Source organism: Aquarana catesbeiana, linkage group LG01 (assembly GCF_042186555.1).
Source record: "Aquarana catesbeiana isolate 2022-GZ linkage group LG01, ASM4218655v1, whole genome shotgun sequence".
Lineage (NCBI taxonomy): Eukaryota > Metazoa > Chordata > Amphibia > Anura > Ranidae > Aquarana > Aquarana catesbeiana.
Genome location: NC_133324.1, coordinates 554238561 through 554259499, shown reverse-complemented (window position 1 = coordinate 554259499; position 20939 = coordinate 554238561). Strand labels below are relative to the sequence as shown.

At 42.8% G+C, this 20939-nt stretch overlaps 1 protein-coding gene across 2 annotated transcripts in view; it reads left to right on the top strand.

Moving 5' to 3' along the window:
- The window catches only part of ELL (elongation factor for RNA polymerase II), a 152094-nt gene that overhangs the window by 120049 nt on the left and 11106 nt on the right, over positions 1-20939 (top strand). For both annotated transcript variants that reach the window (XM_073595957.1, XM_073595963.1), the window contains exon 8: positions 18946-19393. In XM_073595957.1, the coding sequence (XP_073452058.1) occupies positions 18946-19393 (448 nt within the window). The remainder of the gene's footprint in view (positions 1-18945; positions 19394-20939) is intronic.

Genomic DNA, 20939 nt, shown 5'->3' with positions numbered 1-20939 from the left:
TGTAAAAAAAAAAAAAATAGTTGTCGTTTTATTGTTTTCTCTCTCTCTCTCTCTCTATTCTCTCTCTATTGTTCTGCTCTTTTTTTACTGTATTCTATTCTGCAATGTTTTATTGTTGTTGTGTTTTATCATGTTTGCTTTTCAGGTATGCAATTTTTTATACTTTACCGTTTACTGTGTTTTATTGTTAACCATTTTTATGTCTTCAGGTACACCATTCACGACTTTGAGTGGTTATACCAGAATGATGCCTGCAGGTTTAGGTATCATCTTGGTATCATTCTTTTCAGCCAGCGGTCGGCTTTCATGTAAAAGCAATCCTAGCGGCTAATTAGCCTCTATCTAGACTGCTTTTACAAGCAGTGGGAGGGAATCCCCCCCACCGTCTTCCATGTTTTTCTCTGGCTCTCCTGTCTCAACAGGGAACCTGAGAATGCAGCCGGCGATTCAGCCAGCTGACCATAGAGCTGATCAGAGACCAGAGTGGCTCCAAACATCTCTATGGCCTAAGAAACCGGAAGCTACGAGCATTTCATGACTTAGATTTCGCCGGATGTAAACAGCGCCATTGGGAAAGCATTTTATCACACCGATCTTGGTGTGGTCAGATGCTTTGAGGGCAGAGGAGAGATCTAAGGTCTAATAGACCCCAATTTTTTCAAAAAAGAGTACCTGTCACTACCTATTGCTATCATAGGGGATATTTACATTCCCTGAGATAACAATAAAAATGATTACAAAAAAAAAAAAATGAAAGGAACAGTTTAAAAATAAGATAAAAAAAAGCAAAAAAATAATAAAGAAAAAAAAAAAAAGCACCCCTGTCCCCCCCTGCTCTCGCACTAAGGCGAACACAAGCGTTGGTTTGGCGTCAAATGTAAACAGCAATTGCACCATGCATGTGAGGTATCACCGCGAAGGTCAGATCGAGGGCAGTAATTTCAGCAGTAGATCTAAAGTGGTAACCTGTAAAGGCTTTTAAAGGCTTTTAAAAATGTATTTATTTTGTTGCCACTGCACGTTTGTGCGCAATTTTAAAGCATGTCATGTTTGGTATCCATGTACTCGGCCTAAGATCATCTTTTTTATTTCATCAAACATTTGGGCAATATAGTGTATTTTAGTGCATTAAAATGTAAAAAATGGTGTTTTTCCCCAAAAAATGCGTTTGAAAAATCGCTGCGCAAATACTGTGTGAAAAAAAAATGAAACACCCACCATTTTAATCTGTAGGGCATTTGCTTTAAAAAAATATATGTTTGGGGGTTCAAAGTAATTTTCTTGCAAAAAAAAATAATTTTTTCATGTAAACAAAAAGTGTCAGAAAGGGCTTTGTCTTCAAGTGGTTAGAAGAGTGGGTGATGTGTGACATAAGCTTCTAAATGTTGTGCATAAAATGCCAGGACAGTTCAAACCCCCCCCCCAAATGACCCCATTTTGGAAAGTAGACACCCCAAGCTATTTGCTGAGAGGCATGTAGAGTCCATGGAATATTTTATATTGTGACACAAGTTGCAGGAAAGAGACAAATTTTTTTTTTTTTGCACAAAGTTGTCACTAAATGATATATTACTCAAACATGCCATGGGAATATGTGAAATTACACCCCAAAATACATTCTGTTGCTTCTCCTGAGTACGGGGATACCACATGTGAGACTTTTTGGGAGCCTAGCCGCGTACGGCACCCCAAAAACCAAGCACTGCCTTCAGGCTTTCTAAGGGCGTAAATTTTTGATTTCACTCTTCACTGCCTATCACGGTTTTGGAGGCAATGGAATGCCCAGGTGGCACAAACCCCCCCCAAATGACCCTATTTTGGAAAGTAGACACCCCAAGCTATTTGCTGAGAGGTATAGTGAGTATTTTGCAGACCTCACTTTTTGTCACAAAGTTTTGAAAATTGAAAAAAGAAAAAAAAAATGTTTTTTCTTGTCTTTCTTCATTTTCAAAAACAAATGAGAGCTGCAAAATACTCACCATGCCGCTCAGCAAATAGCTTGGGGTGTCTACTTTCCAAAATGGGGTCATTTGGGGGGGGGGGGGGTTTGTGCCATCTGGGCATTTTATGGCCTTCAAAACTGTGATAGGTAGTGAGGAGTGAAATCAAAAATTTACGCCCTTAGAAATCCTGAAGGCGGTGATTGGTTTTCGGGGTCCCATACGCGGCTAGGCTCCCAAAAAGTCCCACATATGTGGTATCCCTGTACTCAGAAGCAGCTGAATGTATTTTGGGGTGCAATTCCACATATGCCCATGGCCTGTGTGAGCAATATATCATTTAGTGACAACTTTTTGTATTTTTTTTTTTTTTGTCATTATTCAATCACTTGGGACAAAAAAAATTAATATTCAATGAGCTCAACATGCCTCTCAGCAATTTCCTTGGGGTGTCTACTTTCCAAAATGGGGTCATTTGGGGGGGTTTTGTACTGCCCTGCCATTTTAGCACCTCAAGAAATGACATAGGCAGTCATAAACTAAAAGCTGTGTAAATTCCAGAAAATGTACCCTAGCTTGTAGACGCTATAACTTTTGCGCAAACCAATAAATATACACTTATGTCTTTGGTAAAAAAAATGTCAATGTGGCCGAATACATTTTGGCCTAAATGTATGACTAAAATTGAGTTTATTGGCTCTTTTTTATAACAAAAAGTAGAAAATATCTTTTTTTTTCAAAATTTCGGTCTTTTTCCGTTTATAGCGCAAAAAATAAAAATGGCAGAGGTGATCAAATACCATCAAAAGAAAGCTCTATTTGTGGGAAGAAAAGGACGCAAATTTCGTTTGGGTACAGCATTGCATGACCGTGCAATTAGCAGTTAAAGCGACGCAGTGCCAAATTGTAAAAAGTGCTCTGGTCAGGAAGGGGGTAAATCCTTCCGGGGCTGAAGTAGTTAAAAGAAAGAAAAAAAAAAAATTGTAGCTTTGGGTACTTTAAAGTAACCCTGTCGGCAATTCTATGCAATGTACCTACCTTTTCCATGGACCATCTTAGGCGGTGCTGTGTTTCTGCTCCCTGGCCACTGCAAGTATTTGACTAGTTGGATGAGTCCTAATATGTACACTGTGGTGGTTCCTCTACCCTACTGGTACGTCCTGAACTTATATACATGCCAGTGGGAGAACAGCAGGTATTCCACACACAAAAGGGGGCAGGCATTCCACACACCCAGAAGTTTGGAATAATTGCAGTAGCCAGGGAGCAATGAAACGGCAGCTTTTTAAGACAACAGGCTGCCTTAATGGTAAGCATTGCCCCTACTTTTAGCTGGTTTTTGTATAGAAGTGCTGACTTGATATTTTAGCTCTGTATTAAACCCTTTGTGTGCTCCACTAGAGAAATTAGTTGAACTGCATATCCTGGTTTGCTCTTTGGTAGGACCCACTTTTGGAAAGTTGTAATTTTTTTCCTTTGTAAACTAGAATTCTGACTTGGAGACAGTCACTTTGCTGGTTTAGAGCAAAGTTACACTGTACTTGCATTACCAACCACCCAGCACCACTCCTGCCTCCTTTGTGATCCTTATTTGGCATAGTGACAGTGTCTCAGTGTATTTCTACTTTTGCAGCCAAATGTGCTAAAACCCCACTATAATTGTGTTCCTGTTCATACAGCATCTATTTTTTTATATTTCTTGCTTTTTAAAGGTTTCTTAATAGAAGGCGTCATGGCAGGCTGCAGGCATTTCTTTCTGTCCCAATAAAAATACTTGAGAACCATACAACGCAAAAGGCTAAATATTTAACTGTTAGGACAGATGTGGTCAGATCTAGTTTTTTTACTGATAAAGATCTGCCAACACAGTACACAGCCTGCCAGCACCCTCATGAACAACTCCAGCTCTGAAATATATTGGTTCTCCTTATCATAAATGAGCATCTAAAATGGTAAGCTTTTTAAAATGCTTTAAAAGTTATGTCTAACTTATTAAAATATAAATATTATATATATTAGGTGTTATCCCAATTTGGCTGCAAAAGAGGAAAATTTACTTTTAAGCTCATCAACCTACAGTGCATCTGGAACGTATTCACAGCACTTCACTTTTTCCACATTTTGTCATGTTACAGACTTATTCTAAAATAGATTAAATTCATTATTTTGCTCAAAATTCTACAAACCATACCCCATAATGACAACATGAAAGACGTTTGAAATCTTTGCAAATTTATTAAAAATAAAAACTGCTAAAAATCACATTTACAGAAGTATTCAAATCCTTTGCTCAATGCTTTGTTGAAGCACCTTTGGCAACAATTGCAGCCTCAAGTCTTTTTTAATATGATGCTACAAGCTTGGCACACCTATTTTTGAACAGTTTCTCCCAATTCTTCTTTGCAGGATCTCTCAAGCTCCATCAGGCTGGATGGAGAGTGTTGGTGCACAGCTATTTTCAGATCTCTCCAGAGATGTTCAGTCGGGTTCAAGTCTTGGCTGTGGCTGGGCCGCTCAATGACCTTCACAGTTGTCCCATAGCAACTCCTTTATTGTGGTTGGGGTCGTTGTCCCATAAGGATAACGGAGGGATAGTAGTTGTCCAAAAAAGAGGGATCAGTTACCTGGCAGCAGAAAGAAAGAAGTGCAGTAAACTGTGTTTCTGGGAGACTTTGGAGCCCGGTAGCATGGATAATAGTGCCATCTCCGGGGTAGGTGTCAGAGGCTGATCTTAGAGCCTGCTGTATATAGAGAAAACCTGTGATCAAAGAGGCTGAATTCCTGTGCAGTCCCACCATATATGTAGATGGGTCCCGTCGGCCGAGCCACACCCCCAACAGGTAGGGGAAACCGCCAGAAAATTATTATGTAAGGACTGAGGATCGCTATACCATCTGGAAAGAAGTATAAAGGTTTTTTTTTTGAGTGTAGCAAGATATGGAAAACTTATGCGTGAAGTAAAATAACTTCTGCCAGTCGACCGCTGTGAGTTCTTTCCCCAAGTTCGTGGACCACTGCCTCATGTAAGGTGGAAGTTGATAATGTAGTAGGGTGTGTAATTTTTATAAATGGAGGAAAGTAAATATCTTGATGTCTCCGAGAGAGTGCACAGCTGTTCATAACCTGTCAGGGGCCTGTGAATTTGGGAGGAGGAAAATAAGTTGGAGCAGGAGGAGGATTCGCGGAGGGTGGTAAGCCAGTTACCCTGGCCCCCAGGAACGATTGGGGTACCCGAATTGGGGTGTACAAAGGAACTTGCCACTGGCCAGGAAGCACATAGAAACGAACCCGCCATGTGAGATCCCACGCCCTGAGGAAGCGCAGGGTGGTCACACAGTGAGGTGAAGGGTCTGTTATAACTGCTGCCCATGTCCCCACATGAGGGCCCGTAGGTCGAAGGCAGAAAGGTCCTGTTCAATCATGGTGGATGCTTTAGGGAAAGGACGCGGGAACCATTTCAATACCCTGGCCAATAGGGTTGTCCTGTGGTAGAGTTCAAAATCTGGAAGGCCCCCCTGTAACTTGGAGTAAGTGAGCAAGGTGTGGTGGATGCAGGATAGACCTTGATGCCAGATAAAGCGTATGGACATGGAATGTAGGGAACTAAAAAAGTGCTTAGGAATGCTTATGGGTACAGTCTGGAATAAGTAGTTTAGGGAGTGTGTCCATTTTAAGTGTGTTGATGCGTTCAAGCCACGGTAGGGAGGACGAGTTCCAGGCATCAAAGTCCTTCCTAATACTAGCCAATAGAGGAACATAGTTCAGAGCATACAAGTCCGACAAATTAGAAGGGATCATTCTTCCCAGATAAGAGATCCCTCTAGTGCCCCACTGAAAGGAGAAATTAGACCATACTTGAGCAAGGGTATTGCCAGGGAGGGATATGTTGAGTGCTTCTGTAGACATGTTCAATTTAAAGTTACTGAATTCCCCAAACGTGTGAAATTCCTGCATTAAGGAAGGTAGTGACGTATGTGGTTGTTGGATATATACTAGTACAGTGATGGCGAACCTTGGCACCCCAGATGTTTTGGAACTATATTTCCCATGAGGCTCAACTACACTGCAGAGTGCATGAGGATCATGGGAAATGTAGTTCCAAAACATCTGGGGTGCCAAGGTTCGCCATCACTGTACTAGTAGGTCATCAGCATGGAGCGAGAGTTTTCGATCAGAGGAGGGTGTCTGAATCCAAACTATAAAGTCATTTTGCCTGATCGCCCTGGCCAGATGCTCTACCACTAGAACAAGAAGTAAGGGAGACAAGGGATATCCCTGGCGGGTTCCATTCAGAACATTAATTTAAAAATCGCAGCGCATAGGAGTAAAGACCAGACACCTTTTTTAAAAAATGTACGCCAGTATGCAGAAAGCAAATACCTTTTTATTTGACTGATTTTAAGACTTTTTTTGGGAAAGGTGTCCGTTCATAGTAGTTGGTCATGATGGTCACAGGTTTTCTTGACTGCTTTATACTAAGTCTCCGGACTGCACCAGTGGCAGAGTTATATAATCGCACACATAGGTTGGACTTGCGTCTTTTTTTTCAACCTCCCCTACTATGTAACATACAAGTGCTTTCCTGCCCTCCCTCCAGCTTTAAGCACACTTGACTCCACAAAATCCTGAAGGAGTCCTCGCTAGGTAATCTGTGTGTTACAAAGATTTTTATCAAACTTTGTAGTAGATTCCTAGTCTTAACCCCTTCGTAAAGGAAGGCAAAACCAAAAATCTTAACACCTGGATACAGTTTTGCAAATTTTAAAATGTTGGTAAAGCTGTACATCGCAGGTATTTAGTATAACCCCCCCCCCCCCCAAGTCATCTTCCAGGATGGCTTATGAGAGCACTGCTCCTCCCGCCTAGCACAGGAAACGCATGATCAACATTATAAAAAGACAAGTTCAGCAACCAGATCCTCAGTATGTTTCCTCCGGCCAGGACAGGTGCACAGAAATCTATTTTTTTTTTTTTTTTTATCTATTTTTTTTTATTTATTTTTTCCTGTCAGGCCTGCGTGCTATGTGGCAGGAGCCTCCCGGCTACAGAGTCCCAGAACAGGGGGAGGGAGCCTGGGGAGGCTTGAAGCTCGGTCTCTCCCGGGCTGCCCTGGAAGGGAGTCTGGATTTCTTTTACTCCAGGGAACCCGCTCTCTCCATAGGAGTTCTGGTTGGCAGTGTGCCTGTTTAGGGTCAGGTACACTTTCAGTGTGGGATTTTGCCACGCCATAATCTTCCAGGGTACAGTGCTGGCATGTCCATTCCCTGTGCTGTTGAGTCATCATGGAAGAGGCTGTAAGCGGGTCTGGGGCACATGCGGACTCTTGCCCTAAGGTAAGAGGGACAAATGGGGGTTCTGCTTTTCTTACTCCCTGGTGGGGTCACTGGGGATATTGGTTTGATTTTCTGTACTATCCACAGACCAGCATGGCTGGTCTGGGGAGTCTGGCTGTGTGTATCCCTTTTTTCCCTACTGGTGGGGCTTCACTTGGGCCTTCCTAGGTGACTGGGGTGCTGGTCAGAGGGTGATTGTCTGCACCCTGTCTCATTTGTTAAAGGCTCTCTACCACCTTTTGTCCCCTCCCCGTAGGACAAAGGATGGGGAAAAAAAAGAGCAAAAGGGAAACTGCCTATGGTGAGATGTGCAGCTTGTGAGTAGAGGTTATCAACTACCTGGAAGAAAAGTCTCTGACGGGACTGCGTGTATAACATTACAATCTAGGTCTTGGAATTGAGTCACCAGCTCCAGTGCTGCAATGCTCTTTAAACGATTCCTAGAGAGCATGAAAAAAGAAATAACTTTTCAGCCATTTAGATCACTCATGCATTAATTCTTCAGGTCAGGGTCCACTTCCCAGCACCTCCGGCTCCAGTGTTGCAACAGTATCTCCAGCACCTACTTAGGTGGTTCAAGAGCAGGACACTCTTCACTGAGGGGGACAAAAATGGCAAGTTGCTGGCAAATCTAGTGGCAGACCAAAAGATCCCTGTCAGTATACCGGTTATAAAGAATAATGTAGGGACATTGTTATCGGATCCGGGGGAAATTTTGGAAGAATTTGTGAGATTTTACAAGGCCCTATACTCCCCAATACAGTCATATGATGTGGCTGAACTGGAGGACCTTCTTCGGAGCCTTTCCATGCCTAAATTAATTGATACTGATGCCACTCGGTTGGAGGCAGATATATCTGTGCTGGAGGTTGAGGCAGCTATACTTTCCTTCCCCCCAGGTAAAGCCCCTGGCCCAGACGGCTTTCCTGCTGACTTCTATAAAGCACACATGTCACAACTGGCTGCTAGATTAACATTACTGTTCAAGTACTGCTGGGATAATGGTTCCTTGCCGGCTTCAATGATGGAGGCCTATATGATACTTCTCCTGAAGCCAGGCAAGGACCCACAGTTGTGCTCGTCTTATCGCCCAATAGCTTTACTTAACTCGGATTTTAAAATCCTTGCAAAAATTCTAGCCACAAGGCTGGCCACGGTCATCTCGACTCTGGTTGACATTGATCAAACAGGTTTTATACCTGGTATGTCCACGGATACAAATTTAAGAAGACTATTTACGCATATTCAAATAGAAAATGCTGAGTACCCGGCAAAAGTGGTTGTCTCCATAGATATCGAAAAAGCCTTCGATTCAGTGGATTGGCAATATATGCACAGGGTTTTGGAGGGCATGGGATTCGGTCCTGGTTTTCGTCGCTGGGTCGGCTTACTTTACAGTGCGCCGAGGACGGCGGTGAGGCTGGGTTCCATGGTTTCTGATTTCTTTTGTATAGGTAAGGGCACTAGGCAGGGGTGCCCCTTTTCACCATTCCTTTTCGCCCTGATAATTGAGCCATTGGCTAGGGCCCTCCGGCGTTCGGAGGGGGTGCAGGCAATTCAGGTGGGATCAATCGGCGAGTGTATTGCATTATATGCTGACGATCTGCTTCTGTTCCTTAGAGACCCAGGTCCGTCTCTTAGGGCGGCGTTGGAGATTCTGGACAGGTTCGCCACTTTTTCGGGGTTAAGAGTTAATTGGAGTAAGTCATCCATATTACCATTAGGAAAAGAGGCAAAAAAACTGGCTGACGATTCCCTACCATTGCAATGGGTATCCTCAATCACATACCTGGGGGTTAGGGTCACAGCTAATATCCATGATTATCTGTCCCTGAATCTCCTACCCTTGATTAGTAGGCTTAAACAAAAAACAGCGGTATGGAAGACCCTCCCTCTTTCCTTGATTGGGCGGATCAGCCTAATAAAAATGAAATATCTGTCAGTGATCCTATATTTTCTACGACACTCCCCGATATGGATTCCCAAGGGCTATTTTAAAACACTAAATAGTATCATTGGAACATTTATATGGTACCCAAACTCCCCACGTATAAGTATCAAAGTATTGCAGGAACCATGGGGACAGGGGGGGGCTGGCACTGCCTGACTGGCAGAAGTATTTTCTTGCCGGACAGATGGTAGTTGCTAGGAAGTGGTTAACGGCGGACTCTGGTGATTCTGCCACAGTAGTGGAGGCTGCACATCTGGGATCATACGAAAGTTTAAAGTTGGCTTTGTATAGAGGTCCGAGATCCTGTCTTCCTCTGACAGAGTCTATGAAAACAACAATTAAGGCTTGGGAAGTAGCCACTACATTAATGTCTCCCAGTTACATAGGAATTACACTCTCAGCCCCCATATGGATTAACCCGAGGCTTCCGCACTTTCTCTCACTCCCTGACCCTATGATTTGGGCGTGTAAAGGCATTAAGACCTTGCAGGACATTACATGTGAGGGGGATCTATGCACTTTTGATCAGTTAAAGGCGAGGCATGACCTTCCGAATTCCTTTTTTTTTCGTTACTTACAACTGAGACACGCTTTTAAAGAACAAACGAGAGAGCAAAGGGTCGAATATTTACCTTCATCATTGGAGTCCATGTTAACAGAGGAGGACCTGGCCAAACCGTTGTCCTCGGTGTACAAATCCCTATTTAATAAAACCCCCCCAGGAATTACTAAGTGTAGGGAGAGATGGGAAGGAGAGATTGCAGATATTCAGGGGGAGGACTGGGATGACATGTGGGATCATCCATTCAAACACCTAGTTTCAGCCAGGGATCGCCTAATTCACTTCAAATTCTTGCATAGGATATATCTCACCCCGGATAGGCTGTCCCGTATTTACCCATCAGTGAGTAGTCAATGCTGGCGATGCTCACATGCCCCAGCGGGCGCAGAACACGTCTTCTGGAGCTGTGCACACATTCAAAGATTCTGGTCAGAAGTAACGGAGTGTCTAGCAGAGGTATTGTGTATACCAATTCCATTAACACCTAGAGTATGTTTGATAGGACTGGTAGAGGAGGTGGTTCCAACTTGGGCGCATCGCACCCTACTGAATGTAGGATTATTTTATGGTAGAAAAGCTATATTACTGAACTGGAAAAAAACTAATGCCCCTACTGTATTATTTTGGAAAAAACTGATAAATTCAGTTATCCCTTTATACAGAGCAGCATATCACGCCAGAGGTTGTCCTAAGAAATTCTCGAAGGTTTGGCAGGCGTGGCTGGACTCCACAGCTACAGTGAGTTAGGAAGATACGCAAAGTGTAGGAGGTAGGGAGTGATATGAAATAACGTTCCATGCTGGTTGTTGGTTGCTATTATATGTAAAATCCATCTAGAATGCTCTGTCCTATAATGCACTGTAATCATATACATCGGGAGCTGAGAGAGGATGGTTTGATTAAACTTAAATTTAGGATGTACAGTTTTCATTCTGCTGTGTGCTGCTATATGACTGCTGTTTGGGTGGTAGTGGGTGGGGGGAGGGGTAAGGGGAGGGGGGGAACTCAAGGCTGGTTAGAGGTTATATCGGCCCTGCGTGGTCGGCTCGATTGGTATGTTGCCAATCAAAGATTGTTTGTGAATGTATGTTTGTCTATAAAATTAATAAAAAGAAGTTATAAAAAATAAAAAAAAAAAGAGCAGGACACTCTGGATGAAATGGTGGAAAGTTCTGAATCTAAGGAAGGTGAACTCAAAGAAAAAGTTACTAAGGTGCAAATATTTTTGTTTCTGTCCGATAAAACAGAAGAACCACTTAAGTCAGTATACGCTCTGGAATTGGAAGAAGAAAATAAGGAGCTATCAGTACATGATCAATTGTATGCCAGCTGGAACCTTCCCTATACACACAGCACTGAAGGAGGCTATCCTCCAAGAGTGAAAGGATCCAGAAAGGAAAGTTTCTTCCCCCAATAATCTAAAGCAAAGGTTTTCTTTCAAGGATGAAGACACCTGCCTGTTGGATTAGTGCCCCATATTGAATGCGTCCTTATCAAAGATTTCAGTGTAGTCCAATATCTTTTTAAGACTCTGGTTTACTAAAAGATCCCATGGACAGGAAAGCCGAGGGTTATTAGCTGTGCCTGGGAGGTCTGCTCGGTAAGTTTCAGACTGGCTTTGGCCTACACGTGCAGAGCTCATGCTGTAGACCTTTTGGTTAAAGCAGCCACTCTTGCACCTGGAGGGTGATACTCCAACAGAGGCCATCTTGGACACTTAACGCCGAGAAAAGTGGTGGCATACATTGCCGATGCTTCCACTGAATCTCTAAAGTTCACTGCCAAGATCTATGGCTTTGATTAACGAAGCCAGGAGATTGGTTTGGCTGAGGTCTTGGAATGGAGACGCCGCCTCAAAGTCATTGTGCTCTTCCGATTTCAGTAGAACTTCTGTTCGGGGAGGAGTCTGTACTAAAAAAAGAACCACAGACAAAAAAAAAGGGTCCAAACTTCAAGACATGCAAAATCAGAAAGGGATAAGCCTCTATTCTTTGGATCAAGCAAACGGCTGTTTCTATCCTCTCATCTTCAGAATTAAACCACCAGGGAAATACCGTCTGATTCTAAAGCTGAAACAAGTCCAACTTTTTTTTTTTTTTTTTTTGTAAGATACAAATGTTCAAGATTGATTTAATATACTCTGGAAAGAACTTTTTACTCCGCGGGCTTAGGTAGTCTAATTGGACTTATTTTCTCGTACTTGGATAACGTTGTTTTCAGAGGAGGCAAAAGAATTTAGGCAGAATTTAAGTCTGACAATCAAACCTCTCCAAGATTTAGGATGGCTCATAAACCTGGAAAAATCCAAACTCCAGCTACTCAAATGATCTTCTTAGGTTATGTCATGGATTCTTCAGAAGTCAATATTTTTCAGACTCTGGAAATTTAGTCCCTGACTACAACAAATGTGGACCTCCTCCCAAATTCTCAGTTCACTATAAAAAAAAAATTGTATGAGGATTCTCGGCCTGATGACTGCAGCCATTCCTGGAGTCCAGGGGTTCCAGTTCATATGTGGCTCTAAAATGTATATGTTGACAGTGTGGGGTAGTCAAAGTTGTTGCCTTCTCTAGTGGACATCAAACGGTCAGTAAAACAATCGTTCAAGTGGTGGTTGAAGATAGAGAACCTTTTTACAGGGTTGTCTTTGGGCTCAAACACCCTGTGATCATTACACAGTTGCAAGCTCTTGGATGGGGAGCCCATGTGTAAGAGTGGATGTGCAAGGGGCTGGACCAAGGGTTGGCCCAGCAGCTCATCCAATGCAAGGGAGCAAAGGGCTGTCCTAAAAGCCCTGGTCGTATTTGGCCCAGCTTTAAAGGGAAAACACGTACAAGTGTTCCCAGACTACATTACAGTCGTAAGCTATAGCAACAAGCAGGAGGTACAAGAGCAGAAAACCTCAAAGGAATTGCAGAGAGCCTTTTGAGTTGGGCGGAGGAAACCCTGATAGCGGCAGTACACCTCAAAGGGGAAGTGAACACCCTAGTGGATTCTTTTGAGTAGGAGGAAGATCAGTCAGACAGCATGTATTTGGCAGCAACAGTCATTCTGATCTCTCCTTAATGGCCCAAAAAGGTGTGTTTTTTATGAGGTCGCTCAAGCTCCGTGTGATGGACCCTTGGAGACTGCCCTGCATGCCAGATCGCGATCATTAATGGTGACCCATCCTGCAATGGATTTCACGGACAGCCTGATTTCTAAAAGGGAGTTGCTAATGCATAAAGGCTGATCAGAGACGGTGATTGAGACCCCATCTTCTGTAGCAGGAAATCTAACACCATCTATAACAAAGTGTGGAAAAGATTCTGTAGTTGGAGTAGACCATTGATGGGCTAACAGGTCCAATCATTCCAGCAGATCTAGGGTTGGCTCTCAATACAATAGTTCTTGTGATGGCACTATCAAGCTTTCTAGTCTTATTTAGGTGGAAGTATCGTTTAATGTCGTTTTTAGGCAGTTGCAATTGGAGGCTTTTCTTTGAAGGCAAAAAAATGAGTTCAGACACCGAAGTTTCCGACACCAAACGCGTCTAAATGCGTTACCGGCGTTTAGTCGCATTTTCGTTTTAGAAGCGTTTTTAACCACTTCAAAACCGGCCACTGTATATAAACGTCCTTGTGTTTGTCGGGTGATATCTGAATGATGCCTGTAGCTACAGACATCATTCAGATATCATTCTTTTCAGCCGGCGATTCTGTGCACGATAAGAATGATCATAGCGGCAGTTCTGCTGCTTGATCGCTCTTATAGGCGATAGGAGGGGACGCCCCCCCCCCCCCAGATGGTCACCAGTCATCTTTATGACCGTCTGAGGTCCAGGCCCGACATTATGACGTCACGCCCGGGTACCCGGAAATAAACGAAGCCGCGATCGCGGCTGTCAGCATGAGATCGGTAAATTTTTTCCCGATCTCATGCTTTCCAGCCTGGAGGAGAGATGTGGGGTCTTATTGACCCCGCATCTCTCCATAAAGAGGACCTGTCACATAGATTCCTATTACAAGGGATGTTTACATTCCTTGTAATAGGAATAAAAGTGATCCAAAAAAATAAAAAAAATTAAGTAAAATAAAAAAAAATGTAAAATGCCCCTGTCCCGAGTAGCTCGCGCTCAGAAGCGAACGCACACGTAAGTCCTGCCCACATATGTAAACACCGCTCAAACCACATATGTGAGGTAACACCGCGTGCGTTAGAGTGTGTGCAACAATTCTAGCACTAGACCACCTCTGTAACGCTAAACTGGTAACCTGTAAAAGATTTTAAAGCGTCACCTATTTTTAAGTTATGAAGTTTGGCGCCATTCCATGATTGTACGCAATTTTAAAGTGTGATATGTTAGATATCTATTTACTCGGCGTAACATCATCTTTCACATTATACAAAAAAATTGGGCTAACTTTACTGTTTTGTTATTTTTTTAATTCATGAAACCATTTTTTTCAAAAAAAAAAAAAAGGCGTTTGAAAAATTATTGCGCAAATACCGTGCGAGATAAAAAGTTGCAATGAGCGCCATTTTATTCCCTAGGGTGTCTGCTAAAAAAAACATAATGTTTGGGGATTCTGAGTAATTTTCTAGCAAAAAAATGATGATTTTTACATGTAGGAGAGAAGTGCCAGAATAGGCCCGGTATTGAGGTGGTTAAAGATGTCCTTCTTTGTAATGAAAAAAAAAAAAACTTAAAAATGATAGCAAATGATGCTTATGTTGTTAGCCAAAGTAGAATTGGAATTTGGTCTGTATGTTAGATTTGAACCAGATGATCCCACCATTGAGCTTGACCCCCGACTTGATCAAACATAGTTGCATGAAATTTAATATCTGGCTTTAATTTCCTCATGTATGCTCAACATGGGATCCATAGTAATAGCAGCGAAATTGAGGTAGATACAAGTACACTGCTGCTCTCTCAGCTGCTGCTACTCACTCTGGTCTCACAGAATGGCTGAAATAGTTAAATAATACTGTTTGTGCTTTGGAGGGTCTTATGATGGTATCTTAAATAAACGCTCCTAGATGCAAACGCGGCTAAACAAGCTTTTTTTAAACGCCGGTTTCAAGCTGTCAAAAAAATCGTCAGAAGAGGTTGCCTCAGCGTCCCGTGTACATTAGGCCTTAGTGACTCTTGTTTCTGCAAGAAGAGTTGGTGATATTCAAGCTCTCTATAGCTAAACCTTTTTGCGTTCAAGACTAGACACCTTTTCTCTAGACCCATTGTTCTTTTCCCATAGTGGCTTCAGATTTTTCATCGGACTAAGGAAATTGTGATTCCGTCTATTTGGAGATTCTAAGAATACTAAAGAAGAAAAATTCAATAAATTAGATGTAAGGAGCTGTTTGCTAGCCTACATTGAGAGATCTAAAGATTGGAGATCCACCTCTAGTTTGTTTGTTCTGGGGCCCAAACATAGGCAAGAGGGCATCAAAAATGTTACAATTGCAAGAAGGGTTAAAATCTGCAATTGTGGAAGCCTACAGGCATTGTCGCTGGTTCCTCTGGTAAAAAGCAATGCTCATTTTGCTAGAGCAGTAGCCACGTCTTGGGCTGAAAGGGTTGGAGCTTCTCCTCTCCAGTTCTGCAAAGCAGCAGCCTGGCCCAACTTCCAAATCTTTGTGAAACATTACTGGCCAGACCAGTTCTCAATTCAGGAACAGGCTGTCAGGAGGAAGGTGCTTCAAGCTGTGGTCCAACCCTAATCGGGTACTTCTATTTGGGCCTCTCATAAACCGTCCTGGAATAGGACTAGGGAAAACAGTTATTACCTGTTAACTCCCTTTCCAGAAACCTTCCAGGTTGATGCCAGTTCCCTTCCTATTTTTTTTAAAATTATATATGTTTTTTTTTTTGTTTTTGTTTTGTTTTTTGCCATGCCTATGGTTATTTTGCCTGAGGAACTGGTTGCTATACTGTACTTGTCTTTTTATAATGTGGATCATGTGTTTCCTGTGCTAGGTGGGACAAACTGGACTTTATTTGGTGGTAAATAATTGACTATATCCTGATATTTTTTATAAGAGCAGTATGGCTTTCTAAAAAAAAATTAAATATAATATTTACTTGCCTAGGTGGATGCGGCATTGATTCAATGCTGCATCTCTCCCCCTCCGGCTCTGCAGTGAGAACGGAGTGATCACACACCATTGATCACTCAGTTATCCCCTCTGCTCTGAGCAGAGTTCCGGGACTTTCAGCCTGTCTCTCTGCTCTGCCCCTCAAATGCTCATTGGAGCTGTGGGCTTGTGGAGGGAGTGGGAGAATCTGACTCTTAGCGGATTGCTGAGAGGCTGAGCCAGGCTTCTGGGTGGACCCCGACCATATGGTCAGGATCTTTCTAGAGCCTGGACCGGCTCTGTGAAGTCAGCTGTCATAGGAGAAGTATAGCCAAAAAAACTGGGCATAATGTTAATCAAAGGAAAACTGGCCCAAATTAGTAAATAAATAAAAAAAGTATCTATTTTTTTTCTTTTTTGCTATTCCCATAACCTACCACCAAAGAACACAAAATAAATTCTGATAATAGCAGTAATACCACATTATTTTTATTTAACCGCTTGCCAACCAGCCCACGCTGATTTACGTGGGCAGAATGGCACTGGTGGGCAAAAGGGTGTACAGGTACGCCCCCTTTAAGAAGTGGTGCTGCAGGCGCGCGCCGCGGTCTCCGTGACCGCAGGTCCCACGGACTCTATGTCCGCCGGGTGCCCGCGATCGTGTCATGGAGAGGTAGAACGGGGAGATGCTTTTGTAAACAAAGTATTTCCCCGTTCTGCCTAGTGACAGGACAGAGATCACTGCTCTGTCATCAAGAGCAGTGAACTGTCATGTGAGGTGTAGCCCCTCCACAGTTAGAATCGCTCCCTAGGACACACTTAACCCCTTCACCGCCCCCTAGTGGTTAACCTCTTCACTGCCAGCGTCATTTACACAGTAATCTGTGCATTTTTATAGCACTGATCGCTGTACAAATGACAATGGTCCCAAAATAGTGTCAAGTGTCCGCTCTGTCCGCAATAATGTCGCAGTCGCAATAAAAATCGCAGATCGCCGCCATTACTAATTAAAAAAAAAAAATAATAAAAATGCTATAAATCTATCCCCTTTTTTGTAGAAGCTATAAATTTTGCGCAAACCAATCAATATACGCTTATTGCGATATTTTTTGAAAGAAAAAAAAAAATTAAGAAGAAATCATCGGCCTAAACTGAGGGGAAAAAATGTGTTTTTATATATTTTTGTATTTTTGGGGTATATTTATTATAGCAAAAAGTAAAAAATATTGCTTTTTTTTTTTTTTCAAAATTGTCGCTTTTTTTGTTTATAGCACAAAAAATAAAAACCACAGAGGTGATCAAATACCACCAAATGAAAGCTCTTTGTAGGAAAAAAGGACGTAAATTTTGTTTCGGTACAACGTTGCACGACCGTGCAATTGTCAGTTAAAGCGACGCAGTGCCGAATCGCAAAAAGTGCTCTGGTCAGGAAGGGGGTAAATTCTTCCGGGGCTCAAGTAGTTAATCATATCTAAAATATACTGATCCTGTACAGTGACTGATCACTATGATAGCCAATCAGGGGTTATCACAGCAATTAGGTGGTCGGTAATTTACAATTGTTGGTATAGGACCCAGCGCTCTCAGCGAGAGCCTGGTCTCTGCTGGAAGCACGCTGTGCAGCACACTCTCTCACACAAACACAGGTATGCATATATGCAGCCCCACCGATAAAGACCCACTTCTGTGCGGCCACGTATGTGTGCAGTCGGCAGGAAGGGACTAAATTAAGATTTGCACAGGAAGTAGAGGTAGATTATACAAGCCTATGCTTGGCTGTGACATTGAAGTGGGTAAGCCTAAAGTATTTATAAAGTGGTATGAAATATTGTAGTGTTACTTTATGCAGTAACAGCTTAAAAATAATTACAGGATATGAATCATCTTAAGATTGCAGGTCAAAGATTACTTGATTTCCACTATGAATCAGCTTCCAGTAAAGTAGGCTAACATTCTTTTTAAGATTACACATTTGCAAAACATTGTTTGTCGTGTCTGATTGTAGTATAAGAAAACTTTAAAAATGGCATAATCGGTTCTTTGTCATTTGTGACTTTCTACTAGGCAGAACATTCTCTGCTTTGCAAAGCAAGAATATTAACTTCAGTACTGAACTGATGATTCTGCATTGGTAAAGCTGTCTTGTATAAATTGTTTTAGCAGCATATGTGCCCCTCCTTGGATAGTATCATGTTTACTAATGAAATAATAACTTTGGACAATCTAGCTCTCCAGTGTGTAGGATATATGATGAAAACAGAATAGATCATGTCTAGTGTAGCCATATTCATAGCCATACACACATACATACAGCCATGTCTACTGTGGATTTAATGTATAGGAAATGAGTAATACACTTAAAATTTTACACACTGACCTTACTAGGTCATATGATGACTCTTCTCAACCCTGCAGTATGGTACAGGTTTGGAGTAGAGCTAAAACACAATAAATCACATGTCATGTTATATCCCTTTAGCAGTTAAAACTCCTTCCCTTCCTGCCCATTCAGCGCAAAGTGTGGTGCTAGATATATGCTCCGCCCCCTAGGCAGATCCCATGCTTGACTGATGGCACACACTGTTCTGAACAGTATGGAAGGAGGAGGGAGTGTGATGGCTAAAGCCATATCACAGGACATGTGACGCGCTGTGGCTTAGCTTTGCCCACTCCCTGGATGTTATGCAGCATCTCTAGGAAATTTAATCGCATGACCAAAGTAGAAAACTGGGGAAAAAAAGTAATGGCAACTGAATTTTTAAATCATAATGTAATCACATTAGTGGCTGTTGGTATGCTCTATCTATATGGGGGGAGGAGGCGGCAGATTAAATTGCCAAATCTAATTATGATGTATGTGTGTGTAGCAAATCTGCGGCCTAGCAAGAGTATTTATTTACAATGAAGACAAAAAAGCACATGTCTTCTCCAAAAGTTTAATGTATAGTTTGAACTCAAAAAACAAATCACACCCTGCAGTTTTATGAAGAGCCCTTAAATATTTTGCCTATTCTGATATTACAATGTAAAAGCAGCCCTGCATGTGTAGTTTGGAAACTAAATGCACATTATCTTTTCAGTTATTTTTCTTCATTTTCACAGAAACGACCCTCTCAAACTCCAGAGCCTATTGACCCCTCAATTCCCAAGAAAGTCCGTATATCGCACTTTACACACCGTTCACAGCCTACTTTAAATGGAAAGTTAAATTCCTCCAATGGAAGGGATTCACCAGCTCCTCCTACGCAGCCTCCCACATTGGAGTCAGTGATCTCCAGTTCTCAGATACAACAGTCCCATGATCCTCTTTTAGACTCCAGCACTGACACACAACAAAAAGACTGTGAAAGCCTAGATGCCTCTGAGAGGCTTGGTCATGCACCACAGACGGACTGTTCTCCTGTGGCCAAACAAAACTGTAATCCCACACATGGAAAGCCTAAAAAGAAGTCCAAAAAGCACAAAGAACGAGACAGAACCAAGGAAAAGAACCCAGAAGAAAAAAATTGTAGCTCTGGGAAAATCAGTGACACTCTTCAGGATGTCATGGGTAAGTACTGCTATCTGTATTGGATAATGGGTGTTTTTTTTTTTTGTTTAAATTGCTCTGGGATTGTGTTTTTCATTAGAACATGTTAAAAGCAAATCTTACTAACCTGATATCCCTGTGAACACCTGATAGGGATAACATCTGGGATCCAAAAAATGTATGCAGGGGATTCAGTGTTTGCAGCTTATGTTTTAACAAGTCTCCCTTCAAGCCGTATATTTAGGGCACTTTCACACTGGGGCCGGCCACTAGCAGCTGAAGAAAGGGTTAAAACCGCCCGTGTTCCAATGGGCAGAGACGATTTAGGAGCGCTGTATACAGCACTCCCAAACCGCCTCCAAGATGCTACTTGCAGGACTTTTTGTAACGTCCTGCAAGCACACCACCCCAGTGTGAAAGCACTTGGGCTTTCACACTTTGGGTGGCATGGGAGGCGTTTTTCAGGCACTTTACAGGCGCTATTTTTAGTGCTAAAATGCCTTCAGTGTGAAAGTAGCCCAACTCTTAAGTGCTTTAGTTTGGTTAGGTATGGTATAGTCTGAGTATTAACTACTTCCCACCCAGGCCAATTCTGACATTCATCATCTTATAAAAATCAATGCTTTGTGCGGGTGCAGAAGTTCAAGATTGAATCCATCCATTTGTTGGTGGCCTCCCTTCATCAGGGGGACTTCCTGGCCTTCATAGACATCAAGGATGTGTAGATATGTCCCCATCTGTGCTAGGCATCAGAGCTTCTTGCATTTTGCATTCGGGGGTGCATATCAGTTTGTGGCGCTTCTCTTCAACCTGACCTCAGCTCAGCATGGCATCTGTACTGGCATTACTGAGACAACTGGGGATTGCAGCGACTGGCTACCTGGATGACTACCTTCTGCAGGCTGAGACTCCTTATGCAATGATGAACAATGTGGGTACCACAATTCGCACTCTGCAGGGGTTCTGATGTTTCTTGAATCTCAAGAAATCCACCTTGACATTGACTAGGATGCTGGCGTATCTATGTCTGGTTCTCGACTCAACACAAGGCAGTGTATTCCTTCTGGTGGACAACCTCCAGAAACTTTGAACTGTGGTTCAACTGCTGCTGTCCTGCAGACATTCTTCTCTTCAGTTTTTGCATGCTGGTCCTGGGTCTTAAGGTGTCCACCTTAGAGGTGGGGCACATCTCCTGTTTTTCTGGACAACCAGATTCATCTGGGTCAGTCAGCCGGGGCCTCTCTTCTCTGGTAGCTTAAGTCTCTTCAGTCTGTGGCACCTTAAACGTGGATCTTCTGGCATTCTGCCTCAACAGGAAGGTGCCGAGGTTTGTGGAGAAGGCGATCCCTTGGATGCAATGGACGCGTTGGTGGTGCTGTGGGGTCAGTATAGTCTTATGCATTACTTCCTCTCATTCTCCTTCCTCATCTGCTGCGCTGGATAGCGGCCAAAGGTGTTGTAATTCTGGTAGCTTTGGACCAGCCTCATTGACCCTGGTACACTGACGTGGTGTGGCTGGTCACGGAAGCTTCCATGCAGCTGCCCCCCCAGGACGATCTTCTGTCAC